The following is a 12300-nucleotide window of genomic DNA, read 5'->3' as shown; positions in this document are numbered from 1 at the left end:
ATGGCAGCCCAGCCTCTCCGATTAACAGGCAGGGTGGTCCAATGGATACAGCATCGCACTCCACAGACCTGGGGTCTCTTTCAGGCTTGGCCAGTGACGCTGGCTGAATCCCCACCCCGCACTGAACCTTATCTTCCCCCTCTCATTCTGGGCTAGTCCGGTTAGTCTGGGAGCTCGTCAGGGTCGGAACCGGGTCTCAGTGGGTGTTTGTGCAGCACAATAATTAGCGCTTAGAGCACATTGCAAAGGAGACGAGTATCGCTCACCCCATTTTACAGTTGGGGAAACTGAGGCTTGGGGAGCTGGCCCAGGGTCACCTAGCAGCAGAGAAATAGAACCCGGGTTTCTTTGGTAGAAGTCCTGTGCCACCTGCCTGCCCGCACGCGCGCACACACACACACACACACACACACGCACACACACACACCCCAAGGACACAGAGTTCTGCTTGAAACCAAGTGCTTCCGTTTTCCTTGGATTTCCTGGAATATTGCACAAACTCAAGACCCGGGGGAAATGCTGAGCCAGGGTTGAACTTACCAGCAGCTCAGCGAAATGCTGTCCTGTATTCTGGCTCTGTTCCCAACACTCTCCCACCCCACTTTTATCTCTTCCCAACCCCCCTGGCCACTGGGCCTAGGCCGCATTTCCCTGCGTTGTGTGTTTGTGGGGCCTAGCGGGCAACGCACTGACCTGCCACGCCCACAACTTGGCTTCTGTGCCTGTCTCTGCTGCTGGGTGATGTGGGGCAAGCTGCTTCCCTGCTCTGTGCCTCAGTTTCCTGAGAGACCCACATTATCCTCACCACCACCTCATCACTTGGCGGTACCAGCGCCATCTAGGGGTAGCTACTTTGGGTGCTAGCGCAGAACCGGGCCTGGCGTGGCTGGGAACTGATGCTACAGCATGTCCATGTGCCCAGGATCTACCCTGGAACCTCATCCCTATGGACAATGCACCGCAGAGCTAGTGGAGCAGAAGGGAGGAAACCCTGCGTGGCCTGGGGTTTAGGCAGCACAGTGCAATGAAATGGATGAGTGAAGCGAGCCGCGGACAAACGGGAGGGGAACGTACAACAGCAAATGTTTTGGTGCCTCCTTTCCCAGCTCTGGGGGTGGAATGGGGGCTCGTGAGTTAGAGGAGAATGGGATTCAGGACTCCTGGGTTCTCTTCCCTCTTCTGGGAGGGGAGTGGGGTCTAGATGTTGCAGGGGTTCTCAAACTGGGGGGTCACAAGGTCATTGGGGGGATCGCAGGCTGCAAGCCCCCATGCACGCCGGGGCTCTGGCTGTCCGCCTTGTGCAGGGCTGACAGCCCGAGCCCTTCAAAGCTGGGTGGCCGGAGAGCAGCGGCTGCTGGCCAGGCGCCCAGCTCTGAAGGCAGCGCTGCCTCCAGCAACAGCCCAGAAGTAAGGGTGGCATGGTGGGGGGGGGGTCATCATTTTTTGGGGGGGGCATCACAGCCTGAAATATTTTCAGGGGGGGCAGCCAAAAAAGGTTGAGAACCCTTACGTTAAAGCATGGTGGGAGAATGGGAGTCAGGACTCCTGGGTTCTCTTCCCAGCTCAGGAAGGGGAGTCAGGCCTAGTGGTTAGAGCAGAAGGGCTCTGAAAGTCAAGACTCCCAGGTTCTAATGCTGGTTTAATGTAGCGCTTTAGAGCGAAGGGCTGAAAGTCAGGACTGCTGGAGCTAACCCCAGTGCTGGGAGGAAGTGTGGTCTGGTGGTTAGAAGAGGGGCGTGGCTGTCAGGACTCCTGGGCTCTGTTCCTGGCTCATAAATTGACTTGCCAGCAAGTCGCTCCCCCTCATGCCTTGGCTCACCCTGCTGACCAATTCAGTAAAGGGTAAATGGCAATCACATGAGCCTGGTGCCATCTGGGTTCTGCCTATGCTGGAGGGAATATAAAGGTGGCAGTCGGCAAGGGATCCTCCCTCTCCAGGGGACAGCCTCCTACCCATTCACGTGGTAGCAGCCCTCTGGGCTCCATACACCTGTGCCTGATGGGGCAGTTGGATCATGGACTGGAGAGAAAAGGGCTCTTGGGTGCAGGGTGACAGCCGATACATCCCCAGCCTGTCCACCCATCCAGTTTATTCAACACAAAACTTCCTTTACATGCGTGAGAGAAGGGAAAGAGAAGAGGGATCCGAAAGTTCATAAATTAATAGTCCCGGGGTGCTACTCCCCGCCGCACTTCCTCCAACACATTTCTTCCTGCTACAGAGACCCCTTCCGGGCCTGGCGCCGCGTGAGCTCACAGTGTGAGTGCCGCGCAACGTCGGGAATCCTGTGGGTCATGATCTCAGGGGGGTGGGGGAAATTACACAGGGCTCCAGACCTCAGCAATATTCCGAATAATCTTCCTCTACGTAATTCGCTGGGAACCAGCCAACCTAGGAGGGGAAAACCCAGTGAGACGTGGAATTGTTATCACAGAACAGCCATTGGAACATGGCCCATGTGCCGTATACACATTGCTGCCCTCTTCTGGATGGGATGGGTGCTGCTCACCTGTGTGTCATAAGCCCTGTACTGCTAGGAGCTAAAAGGGATTCTCCTGTAACTTGGCTTGTTTTTGCAGCAGGAAGATCTGTGTGCTATCCCCAATGCTGTGGTGAGATCTGCTGGCCTTGCCATGTGGCACAGGGGCCACTATCATGAGGCATGAGTAGCAGGGATTGAACTTTGGACCTCTGGATCTAAAGGCACCAGTCTCTACTGCTTGACCTAAAAGCCCCAGCTCCATTAGCTGGCTCATCAACCGCTACTGCCCAGCCACCACTAGGGGGAGACAAAGTACCACTGAAGTTGGCCAGTTGGCCACAGCTTTCTTGGCATCCTATATCTACACTAGGTGTTCATTGTTACCAGATGCATCAGAACGTGTGGGCGCATGGGCGCATGCATGTGGAGCGATCATGCGTGTGCACGCGTGTGGGGGGATCATGCATGTCCATGTGCATGCATATGGAGATCGTATATGCGTGTGCACGCGTGCGTGCACATGCGAGAGGAATGCGCGTGTAGGCGTGCCGAGATTGTGTGTGCGTGAGCACGTCTTTGGGTGCGGATTGCGTGTGTACATGTGTGGATTGTGAGTGGGGGTGAGACAGAATTGCTGCCCCCTGCTGAGTAGGAGATGATTACACCTGCTCACAAGTGTGTTTGGGGCGGGGGTGCTTGCACAGAACTGGATGGAATATGACAGCGCTGCTCATATGCCTGGGTCTATAGAGAGTGATGTATAGAAGAACGCTGCTCCCTGCTGGATGGGATATGTCAGAGCGGGTCGTATGCGTGTATGTGTGTGTAACACTGCCCCCTTGTGGACGGGCTATGTCAGGCCTGTTCTGATGTAAAAGGGGGCTGTAATCCCAACCCCCACTCGGCGGTGCACTCACCCGGCCGTAGATCTCCCCTTTCCACCAGCCCTGCTGCCCTTTCTTGCTCAGGATCTTTATGATGTCGCCCTCCTTGAGCGTCAGCTCCGTCCGGTCCCGCGCGCAGAAATCGTAGCGAGCCTTCGCCGACCCAAAGTACTTCAGTCCTCCTGCTGCAAGGGGACAGACCCACGCTAGAGACAGCTGTGCCAGGACCGGGCACCCTCAAATAAAGATCCACCCCTTTGGTGGCATCTTGGAAAGCGAGCGGCACCCGGAAGCGCTCGTCACCCACCACATGGCTGGAGGCAGCGACCGCATGGTGAAAGATTGGCTCTCTCCCCTCCTGGGGCTCCGAGGGCTTGGGCCGCAGAGGGTTAATTTTAAGAGACCACCAGGGTGAAGTCTATGCACCAGGATAGAGGGTACCACTGCTGGGGGCCATGGCCGCATGGCTCCCCCACACTGTAACATCTCCCATCAGCACTAGAGACGCAGCCCAGAATATCCCCCCTCTTCTTTGCAACGGAGCCTTTGCCAGGTCCAGCAGGGAGCACGGACCACCCTCACCCTGGCTACTGCCCTCACCAGCTGGGGGCTGCCCCAGCCCCTTTACGGGCATTTCGACAAGCGCCCACACACCAGCAACCGACCAGGATGAGCGATTCGAGTTGGGGCTGGGAAATGGCGGGTTTTGCCTCACGACATTTTATCCTGGTTTTGTCGAAATTTTCCCATTTTTGTTGAAAACCCTAATTTTGGGGTGTCCCCCCCGCCACTAAACCCTGGAAATTTGACAAAAACTAGAATGGGGGGGGCAAAAATTTGGGTTGAAAAGCCACCGTCCCTCAAGAAAAATGTTTTGGGGGAAATTTCCATCCTGGTCATGAGGATCTATCCCAAGAACCCCGGGGGCTGAGATCCTGCAGCGCTGGGGGGGCTCTCGAGGTCTCCCAACCCTGGCTTCAGCACTGGCCCCCGAGAACCCTACCGGGAGGTCTGGAGATGGCCCTCCGCTCGGGCTCCTTGAACGGGAACTGCAGCGTGGTGTCGAGGGTTTTGAAGCAGTCTTTCAGGGAGTTGTGCTGGTAAAACTCCACCAGCTCCTAGGGAGGGAGCACAGAGAGGGGGAGATTCCTTCTCTCCTGGAGCAGGAGCAGAAGCAGAGACAGTAACAGCTGAACCCCACTCCCCCGGCCCCTCCAGCCAGAAATAGAACCCAGGAGTCCTGACTCCCAGCCGCCTCCTCCTCTAACCCATTAGCCCCCTCTCCCCTCCCAAGGCTGGGAACAGAACCCAGGAGTCCTGACTCCCACCCCCTCCTGCTCTATTCAGTACACCATACTGCCTGAGGGCTAAGCAGCTGGGGTTGCACTAAGCATTCCCGCAGTGGCCGGCGCCTTCCAGTGAAGACGGAGTTGAAGCGTCGGATGCGAAATCCGCTCAGTCCTTACTATGAGTCCTTTGAACGCCTTCTTCTCCGTGATGCGGTACAGCCCCTCCGACGTCAGGATCTTGATGTGTTTGATTTCTACGTTAAACCTGGGGGCAGAGACACCAGCTCTCAGGGGGCCGCTGGTTTCCTAACGATCTCAACAGCTGTAATTTTCCAGTGTATTGCACCTTTACATTTCTAGCTGTCTGCTCTCTGGGAAGGGCAGAGCTTTGTGCACGGAGGGTAGATGCAGCTTGTTACAGAAGAGAGGCACACACTGTACTCTCTCTCATGGGGTCTTTCAGAAAGCACTAAAATGGGGATCTGGCCCCACCGACTCCAGTGGAGCGACACCGATTTATGCCGGCTCGCGCTCTGGCCCTAGGAATACAGGATTCTCCATAATGGCACAGCTCTGGCCTTGTATCCCACCTCAAATGGCAAGCACATCCAGATGGAAGATCATCGTATGCACTGCAGCAGGAGGTACTTTTCCCTGCTCCCCTAGCTGGTGCTGTTGGAGATGCTATTTTTAAATATCTAACCCTATCTTCTTAACTTATGAAGCAAATTACCTTCATAAAATCATGAGGTAGGGAGTCCCACAGGTTAACTACCTGCTGCATATAAAAATATTTACTTTTACCAGGTGGGCATTTAATTTTGTTAAGTGCCCTCTGGTGTTTGCATTATAGGGAAGGGCCCAAAAGAGTTCTCCCTGAGAGGGAGGCTATTCACGCACACAAAGATGTTGCTCTTTAGAAGCTGTTATTAAGGTTAGGATTACTTGATGCTGATGGCAAACTCGGCCGCGTCCTTGACCCTCTGCCGCACCAGGAACGTGCCGTCTGAACGGTTCGTGAGGATTTGCTCCGCCTCTGCTCTCTCCATAGGTCCCGCGTACCTGCAAGTAGGGACATTCACACAGGAGTTATTACTTGAAGTCTATGATTCAGCCACTAGATGTCACTGTGGGCTGTATGCCATACCAGCTAGGGTGTGGTCTCCTGGTAAACAGTGGAGGCAAAGCTGGAACTCAAGCTGGTTTAAGACAGTCTGTGATTTCATAGAGCATAGATTCACAAGGCTGGACTCCAGATTAAATAGCAGTAAATTATGTAGATGCAGAAATGTTTCAATTCTATCATTTTACTTACCAAAGATAAACAGAAAAATCTGGGGGAGGATTCTGGGGGGGAAAAGAAAGAAGTTTTATTTTCTTGCAGTAAATAAAACAGAGAAGAAAGAGTTAAGTCTGGCCCAGGAGATCTGATGTCAGTGCTCTGTTATTCTGGAGTTTCATTTTGCTCCCAGTGTCACATCACAAATAATTCAATTTTTTTTTAAATGATTTATATAACGGTACAAAGAATGGGGCCCCATTGTGCCAGGTGCTACACAGACCAGGGCTCCATTGTCCCAGGCACTGCATAGACCTTCCCCAAGATCAGGACCCCAGGGCCCCAGGTGCTGCCCAGACCACATAGTGAAAGACAGTTCCTGCCCCAGACAGCATGTACACAAAGAAAGAATTATTATACCCAATTTTAAAATGAGGAGCTGAGGTACAAGGAGATTACGTGACTTGCCCAAGTCCCAAACAGGCAGTCTGTGGCAGAGCCAAGAATTTCACTCAAATCTTCTGAGCCCCACTCCAGCACCTTACCCACAAAACCCACCCTTTCTTCTGCTGCTAAGCATTCTGGATTGTAGACTGACATCTGCCCTTTGTCCCCAAAGCAGATACAACCCACCAAAACTTGTCTAAGGAATTTAGAGACCCTACAAAAACATCCAGCGTTTAACAGCTAATTGAGCAAATGTGAAAGGAGTTGCTACTCACACACACATACGGTTTGACTTTTTGGCATGGGAACCAGCCGATCTCATTCGTGGATGTGTTTCTGCCCTGCAAAGCGGAAGCCAATGCACGTCAGATCTATCGTAAAGAGCTATCAGGGAAGAGGCCGAGGTGGCTGCTCTTGGCCTGGTTTGCAGAGGGACTATTGTAGGCTGGATGTTTAAGCCGAGAGCAGAAATATTTCAATTCGGCTATCCCGACGGGGTGTTTCTTGGGAATTGTAGTTTAGTTTTCTCGTGCCCCCATTCGCTATGGGCCGGGCTCCCCAGCCAAACTACTTCTCCCAGGATGTACCATGGTCAGGGCCTCCCATGATGCAACCGTCTCCCCTCACCATGAGGGCAGACTGTGGTGCATCATGGGAGATGTAGGCTGACCAGGAAGCCTGGCCTTTGGAAGAGAAATGGGAACATGATGCAACCAAACTACAACTCCCACAAGGCACCGGGGCTACAATCCCCAACCATATTTCATTTTTTTGCCCAAAAGTTGAACATTTTGCACAGGAAAAAGCCCCCTTTTTCCAACCAGCTCTAGTCTGAAGGCCTGAGCCAACCCCCACGGAAGTCAGTGGGCATCTTTTCCACTGGCTCCAGGGGGGTTTGGATCAAACCCTGCCTAACACTCAGCATCTCTGATCACAGCCAGCATGGAGATCAGAGCCCCCTTTGTGCCGGATGCTGCCCAGCCTCCCGAATAACAAGAGGCTAAAGCACTAATTGATTTCTGCTGCTCTCCTCTTTGACAGCTGATTTTAAAGACACCCTTCCCCACCATCATTTCTTACCATGAGCTCTGTAATGTAAAGCAGGGCTTGACTGCTGGAATGTCCGCACTGACAAACAGACCCCTCCCACTTGAGCTAAAGTGAGCTCCATTAGCCAACTGCACTAACTTGCGGCATCTTGAAAACTGTATTGCAACTGTACGCTATCCTTTTAAATGCTCAGAGGGTGGTGGTGGCGCGGGTGTTCCTGGTCCTGCTTATGGGCAGGGAGCTCTGTAGGAAGCTCTGAGATGTGGGCCTAGCAATAGTTAGATTGCAGCCAGCCAGCCTAGAGTAAGGTGGGGTGAGTTATTTCTCAGGGAGAAGCCTGTTTTGTCTCTCTCTGGTTTGGGGTTCTTGTGTGTTATCATTCTGGATTCAAAGAAATAAAGTTGTGTTACACTGCATCCTTCCAGCAAGAGTATTCTGGGTTTATCTAGTATCTTGGTTTGCATGCCGTAAACATAACCGTAGTCAGACTGTTACCCTCTGGATGGACCAGCCATCAAAATGGGATGTCCTCATGGGGCGGAGCCCTGTGGTTTTGGAACCAGAAGTCCCAGCTTCAAGTCCCCGCTGACCAAATTTACGTGCAATTCCTCTAGTCCAGCAGTTCCCAAACTATGGGTCGCGACCCCAAGTGGGGTCGCACCATCAGCGGATTGGGTTGCGAGTCCAAGTGAGTAGCCAAACCAAATCTAAACGTGTCTGGAACCTGCTCCACAAAATAGCGTCCTCTCTGCAGCATGACCTTGTGCATATGAGGTCATGCCACATGGAAGATGCTGTATTTGGTTCATCCTCCAGCAGCGGGTCCAGTGATGTAGTTATGGGGTGGTGGGAATCAGTGGGATTGAACGTTCAGGAACCGCTGTTCTAGTCAGTGTGTCTCCATCAGGGCACACGGAGTGGTGGGTGGATGGCGGCGGAGATACCTACCTCCCACCAGAGCTGCTCCACCTCAGCTTTGGTCAGCTCCACAATGTCCCCCATGCTGAGTCGCAGCGATGGGCCAAATGCCACGGGTGGCGGGGGCAGCCCGTAATACTCCTGGCAAACCTCCATTTTGGGCAGCCCTAAGGAAACAAGGGCATTGTCAAGGCACCGGTCACAGGGCGACCCGATGTATCGCCCTGCAGCAAACGCCTGCCACCCGGCAGCATCTGCGCCCAGTGCCCCTCCCGCCTGCTACGTGGACACATGTGGATGGTCACATCTTCCCGGTGTGAGGGGGACAGAAAATCCTCCCCGTGGTCTACAGGGGGGATAGAGAGACAGCCCCGAGGCAGGCCCCATTTGCCCCTCCGGGACGGGGATTCTGCATGCAGGATGGTGTATGTTAAGGGCTTATTGTCTCCTGAACCCTCATTGACCCAGAGCTCCCCCGAGCCAGTGGGGCTTTCCTGCAGGTGCCCTGAATTTAAGCTGGAGCTCAGCATCCCAGCACAGATCAGGGATCCATCTAGTCCGGTGTCCAGCCTGTGGGAATGGTAGCTCAGTTACCACATGTCCTCCTCTATGGGGCAGGCTCCCCAACTGGACTGCATCAGCCATGATGTACAACACTTCAGAGGGATGGGATTATAGCATTCCAGTCACTCGTAGTACAGCAGACCTAGCAGAACTTAAAGGGGGATCCTTTATTGAGGCGTTAGACCCAGAGCAGACCCTCGGCTCTCTCCAGGCTGCAGTTCCTGGTGTCACCAATAGGGGTCTCCATCACACCTGGCCTAATCAGGACTGCTGATTACAAGAAAGGAAATTCCTTCCTGACCCCCCTGCCTGCCCTGAAGCATGAGAGTGGGTGCCTGCCACAGGACTTACCAAGTTCGTTCTTCTTTCTCTCCTGTGTGTGTCGGTTGGATTTATTCTGCAGAGGGAAGACAAGGAGCCTGGCTCAGATAAGGAGGCTGTGTGGGATCTGTCTGCAGTTCAGCAGGCACAGACCCTGCTATAAATCAGCGGGGGGTGTAGTATTATGAGCAGAACTGGAGTAAGAGGGTGGGGCTTGAGGAGGGACTTAGGTCAGTGTGGTACTAGGGGAGGGCTCAGCAAGGCAAATATAACCACCCCCCATGTGGTAATTAATCCCCTTCTAATGGCAGCTGAGCCACAGACAGAGGCTGATGCACCTGCTGCTAGGTCAGGTTTTAGACCCAGAGGACCCAGGTTTGATCCCCATTCCTGGTGACTGCCCTAGCAGCATAATATAAACTGGGACCAAGCTCCTTTGCACCCAACCTCTAGACCCTCAGCATGTAAAGATCTCCCTTGTCCTGCATCACTTATTGCTAATTAACCATGGGGCAGGGGTCTGTGATCTCCTGATGCTGCCATTTAGGCTGTGACTAGTGCTGATCCCCAAAATTTTCCATTTGGGTTTTTTCTGAGAAACACCATTTTTCATGAAAAGTGTCAGCTTTCTGCAGAAAAATGTCTATTTTTCTTCAAACCCCCTCCCCCCCCGCCTGAAAATTTCAATATACTGCCCCGGTGCCTCATGGGAGTTGTAGTTCAGTGGCCTCGTGCCCCCATTTTCTTCTATGGGCCTGGCTCCCTGGTTGGATTACATCTCCCATGTGCTCTCTCCCATCAGCCACAAGGCCTGGCTCTTCACTCACACTGAAGCATCGCTGGTGTAAAATAAGGCGCTGGTGAGCGAGAAATTAGGTGCAGTGTCTGTCTGATAAACAGTATAAGGAGAGAGAGCCAGGCAGCAAATGAGCTGAGGTGAAGGGAACCTGGATTAAAAGGCAGTATTGCCCAATGGCTAGAGCCCTGGACTGGGAATCAAGAGACCTGCCTTCTATTTCCAACTCCGACCTGTGTGATCCTGGCCAAATCCCCTCCCCCCTCCATGACTCAGTTTCCAAACCCTCCTACGTTATTATTATTCTTATTTATGAGGTGTATTACGGTACGTATAGGACCCCCGCCCCCTCCCCAAGCCCAGGACTCCGTTGTGCTAGGCCCTGTACAGACACAGAACAAAAAGACAGACCCAGTCTCTTACTATGTGTTTTTGTCCCCACGGGAGCCCAGCACAATAAAAGTCTCAGTCTCGGCTGGGGCCTCTAGCTCCTACCACAATACAACTAATAATCCACCCCTCAGATGAGAGCGTTTTCTCCCTAAGAGATTTAAGGTTGTTCGGGGTTTGTTTGTTTGTTTACCTTTTTCAGCGTAGACCCATAATCTGGATTAAACAGAAAAGAGGGAAAATGATTACTCGATAGTTCTGAAATCTCACCCTAAGAGTTCTCAGACTAAATTAAAGCAGAATTGTATTTCTGTCTGTGGGTGACCAGTATGTGCCAGGGAGGCTGGGTTAGAAAACCCACCTCCTGTCCCACATGGTGCCCCTTTGTCACCCCACTGGTACCTCAGCGGCATGTGGCTGCGGCACAGATGGTGATACAGAGCAGCGGCAGCAGTGAAGGGGTTAACTAGTGCCTATAAGCCAACCCTTTCCTTCCTCTGCTCTTGTATTCAGCCACTTGCAACTGCACCCTCCTCAGATGTATCCCAGAATCCTTTGTGCTGCCATGCCCCAGCTGCGTCCCAGAATCCCTTGCACCACTTTGTCCATGCTGCATCCCACAAGCCCTTGCTTGGCCCAGATCCATCCCAGAATCCCTTGCACCTCATGGCTTAAATGCATCCCAGAATCCCTTGCACCACTTTGTGCATCCCTTACATGACTTTGCCAGAATCCTTTGCACCTCATGGCCTAGATGCATCTCAGAATTCCTTGCACCACTTTGTCCCAACTGCATCCCACAATCCCTTGCAACACTTGAACCAGATGCATCCCAGAATGCATTGCACTTCATGGCCTAGATGCATCCCACAATCCCTTGCCCCCAACTCTTCAGATAAGGCCCCCTGGGAATCAGCGGATTAGTTTCCGGGTTGCTCTAAGGAGGGCTGGCCGCAGGCAGGCTCAGGTAGAGGGAACAGAGTTGTACAGCCCGCCAACGCCGCTGACCTGGGCTGGACGCAGACACGTACCTGAGCTCGACTTCCCGCAGGGGGATACCCGGCCCAGACACTCCTTGTGAGCTGGGGCTTTGCATCGGCTGCAGCGATAGCCCTGGTAGAACGTGCCCCTGTTTGCACGGCCAAAAGAGAGAACATGTGTGCGTTAGAGTCGCCGTGATAAATCGGGGCTTGAAGTCATCCCCCCCACCCTTCCGCCCTGCCCTATTAACCCTTACCTCCCCATGCCCCATTCCCAGCTCAGCCCTACCCCACAAATTAACCCCGAATACGGGATCGGCCAAACTCAGGAGACGCCTTAGCCGAGAGCAGTAGTGCAGACCAGCGGCTGGCGTGGGGGACGCACATGTCCCAGGCGGGTTGCACTAGGATCCGCAACTCCTACCTGAGCAGCATCTGGCAGGATTTGCAGGACGCATTCTCCTCGAAGGAGTGCATGTGGAAGTCGTGGCCATTGGACGTGGCGTTTTCGGGGTAGATATTGGAGCTACGGGGATCAGGGGAGACAGACAGACCAAGTTACACGTATTATTATTATTATTATTGTTATTTATTAGGTGTATTACGGTAGCATCTAGGCACCCCAGTCACTGGCCAGCTCCCCTTTGTGCTAGGCGCTGAATATTACGGTAGTACCCAGGAGCACTTTGTCCCCTAGATATGATGGAGCCGGCGCGTTAAAAATAGCAGTGTAGCCGAGGTGGTGCGAGGAGCGGGAGGAGCTGGCCGCCCTGAGGACGTGCCTACGGGCTTGGACGGGATCGTACTCCGGGCAGCTAGTCCCTCCTGCCATTCGCACCCCCACGGCTACACTCCCATTTTTAGTGCATGGCTTGAACAGACCTAGAACAGGTAGGTCT

At 53.3% G+C, this 12300-nt stretch overlaps 1 protein-coding gene across 1 annotated transcript in view; it reads right to left on the bottom strand.

Moving 5' to 3' along the window:
* Positions 1-2093: 2093 nt before the first annotated feature.
* Positions 2094-12300, bottom strand: part of VAV1 (vav guanine nucleotide exchange factor 1) — a 53458-nt gene continuing 43251 nt past the window's right edge. The window contains exons 16-27 of the mRNA XM_026658167.1: positions 11826-11927; positions 11453-11550; positions 10615-10637; positions 9266-9311; positions 8381-8517; positions 6658-6723; positions 5972-6003; positions 5602-5718; positions 4834-4921; positions 4371-4485; positions 3401-3552; positions 2094-2392 (exon numbers count right to left, since the gene is read on the bottom strand). Of these exons, the coding sequence (XP_026513952.1) occupies positions 2339-2392; positions 3401-3552; positions 4371-4485; positions 4834-4921; positions 5602-5718; positions 5972-6003; positions 6658-6723; positions 8381-8517; positions 9266-9311; positions 10615-10637; positions 11453-11550; positions 11826-11927 (1030 nt within the window). The 3' untranslated portion in view covers positions 2094-2338. The remainder of the gene's footprint in view (positions 2393-3400; positions 3553-4370; positions 4486-4833; positions 4922-5601; positions 5719-5971; positions 6004-6657; positions 6724-8380; positions 8518-9265; positions 9312-10614; positions 10638-11452; positions 11551-11825; positions 11928-12300) is intronic.

This window comes from Terrapene carolina, unplaced genomic scaffold, assembly GCF_002925995.2.
Source record: "Terrapene carolina triunguis isolate 2854851 unplaced genomic scaffold, T_m_triunguis-2.0 Scaffold404, whole genome shotgun sequence".
Lineage (NCBI taxonomy): Eukaryota > Metazoa > Chordata > Testudines > Emydidae > Terrapene > Terrapene triunguis.
The sequence above is the reverse complement of the archived record's forward strand: the minus strand, read 5'-3'. Positions and strand labels throughout refer to the sequence as shown.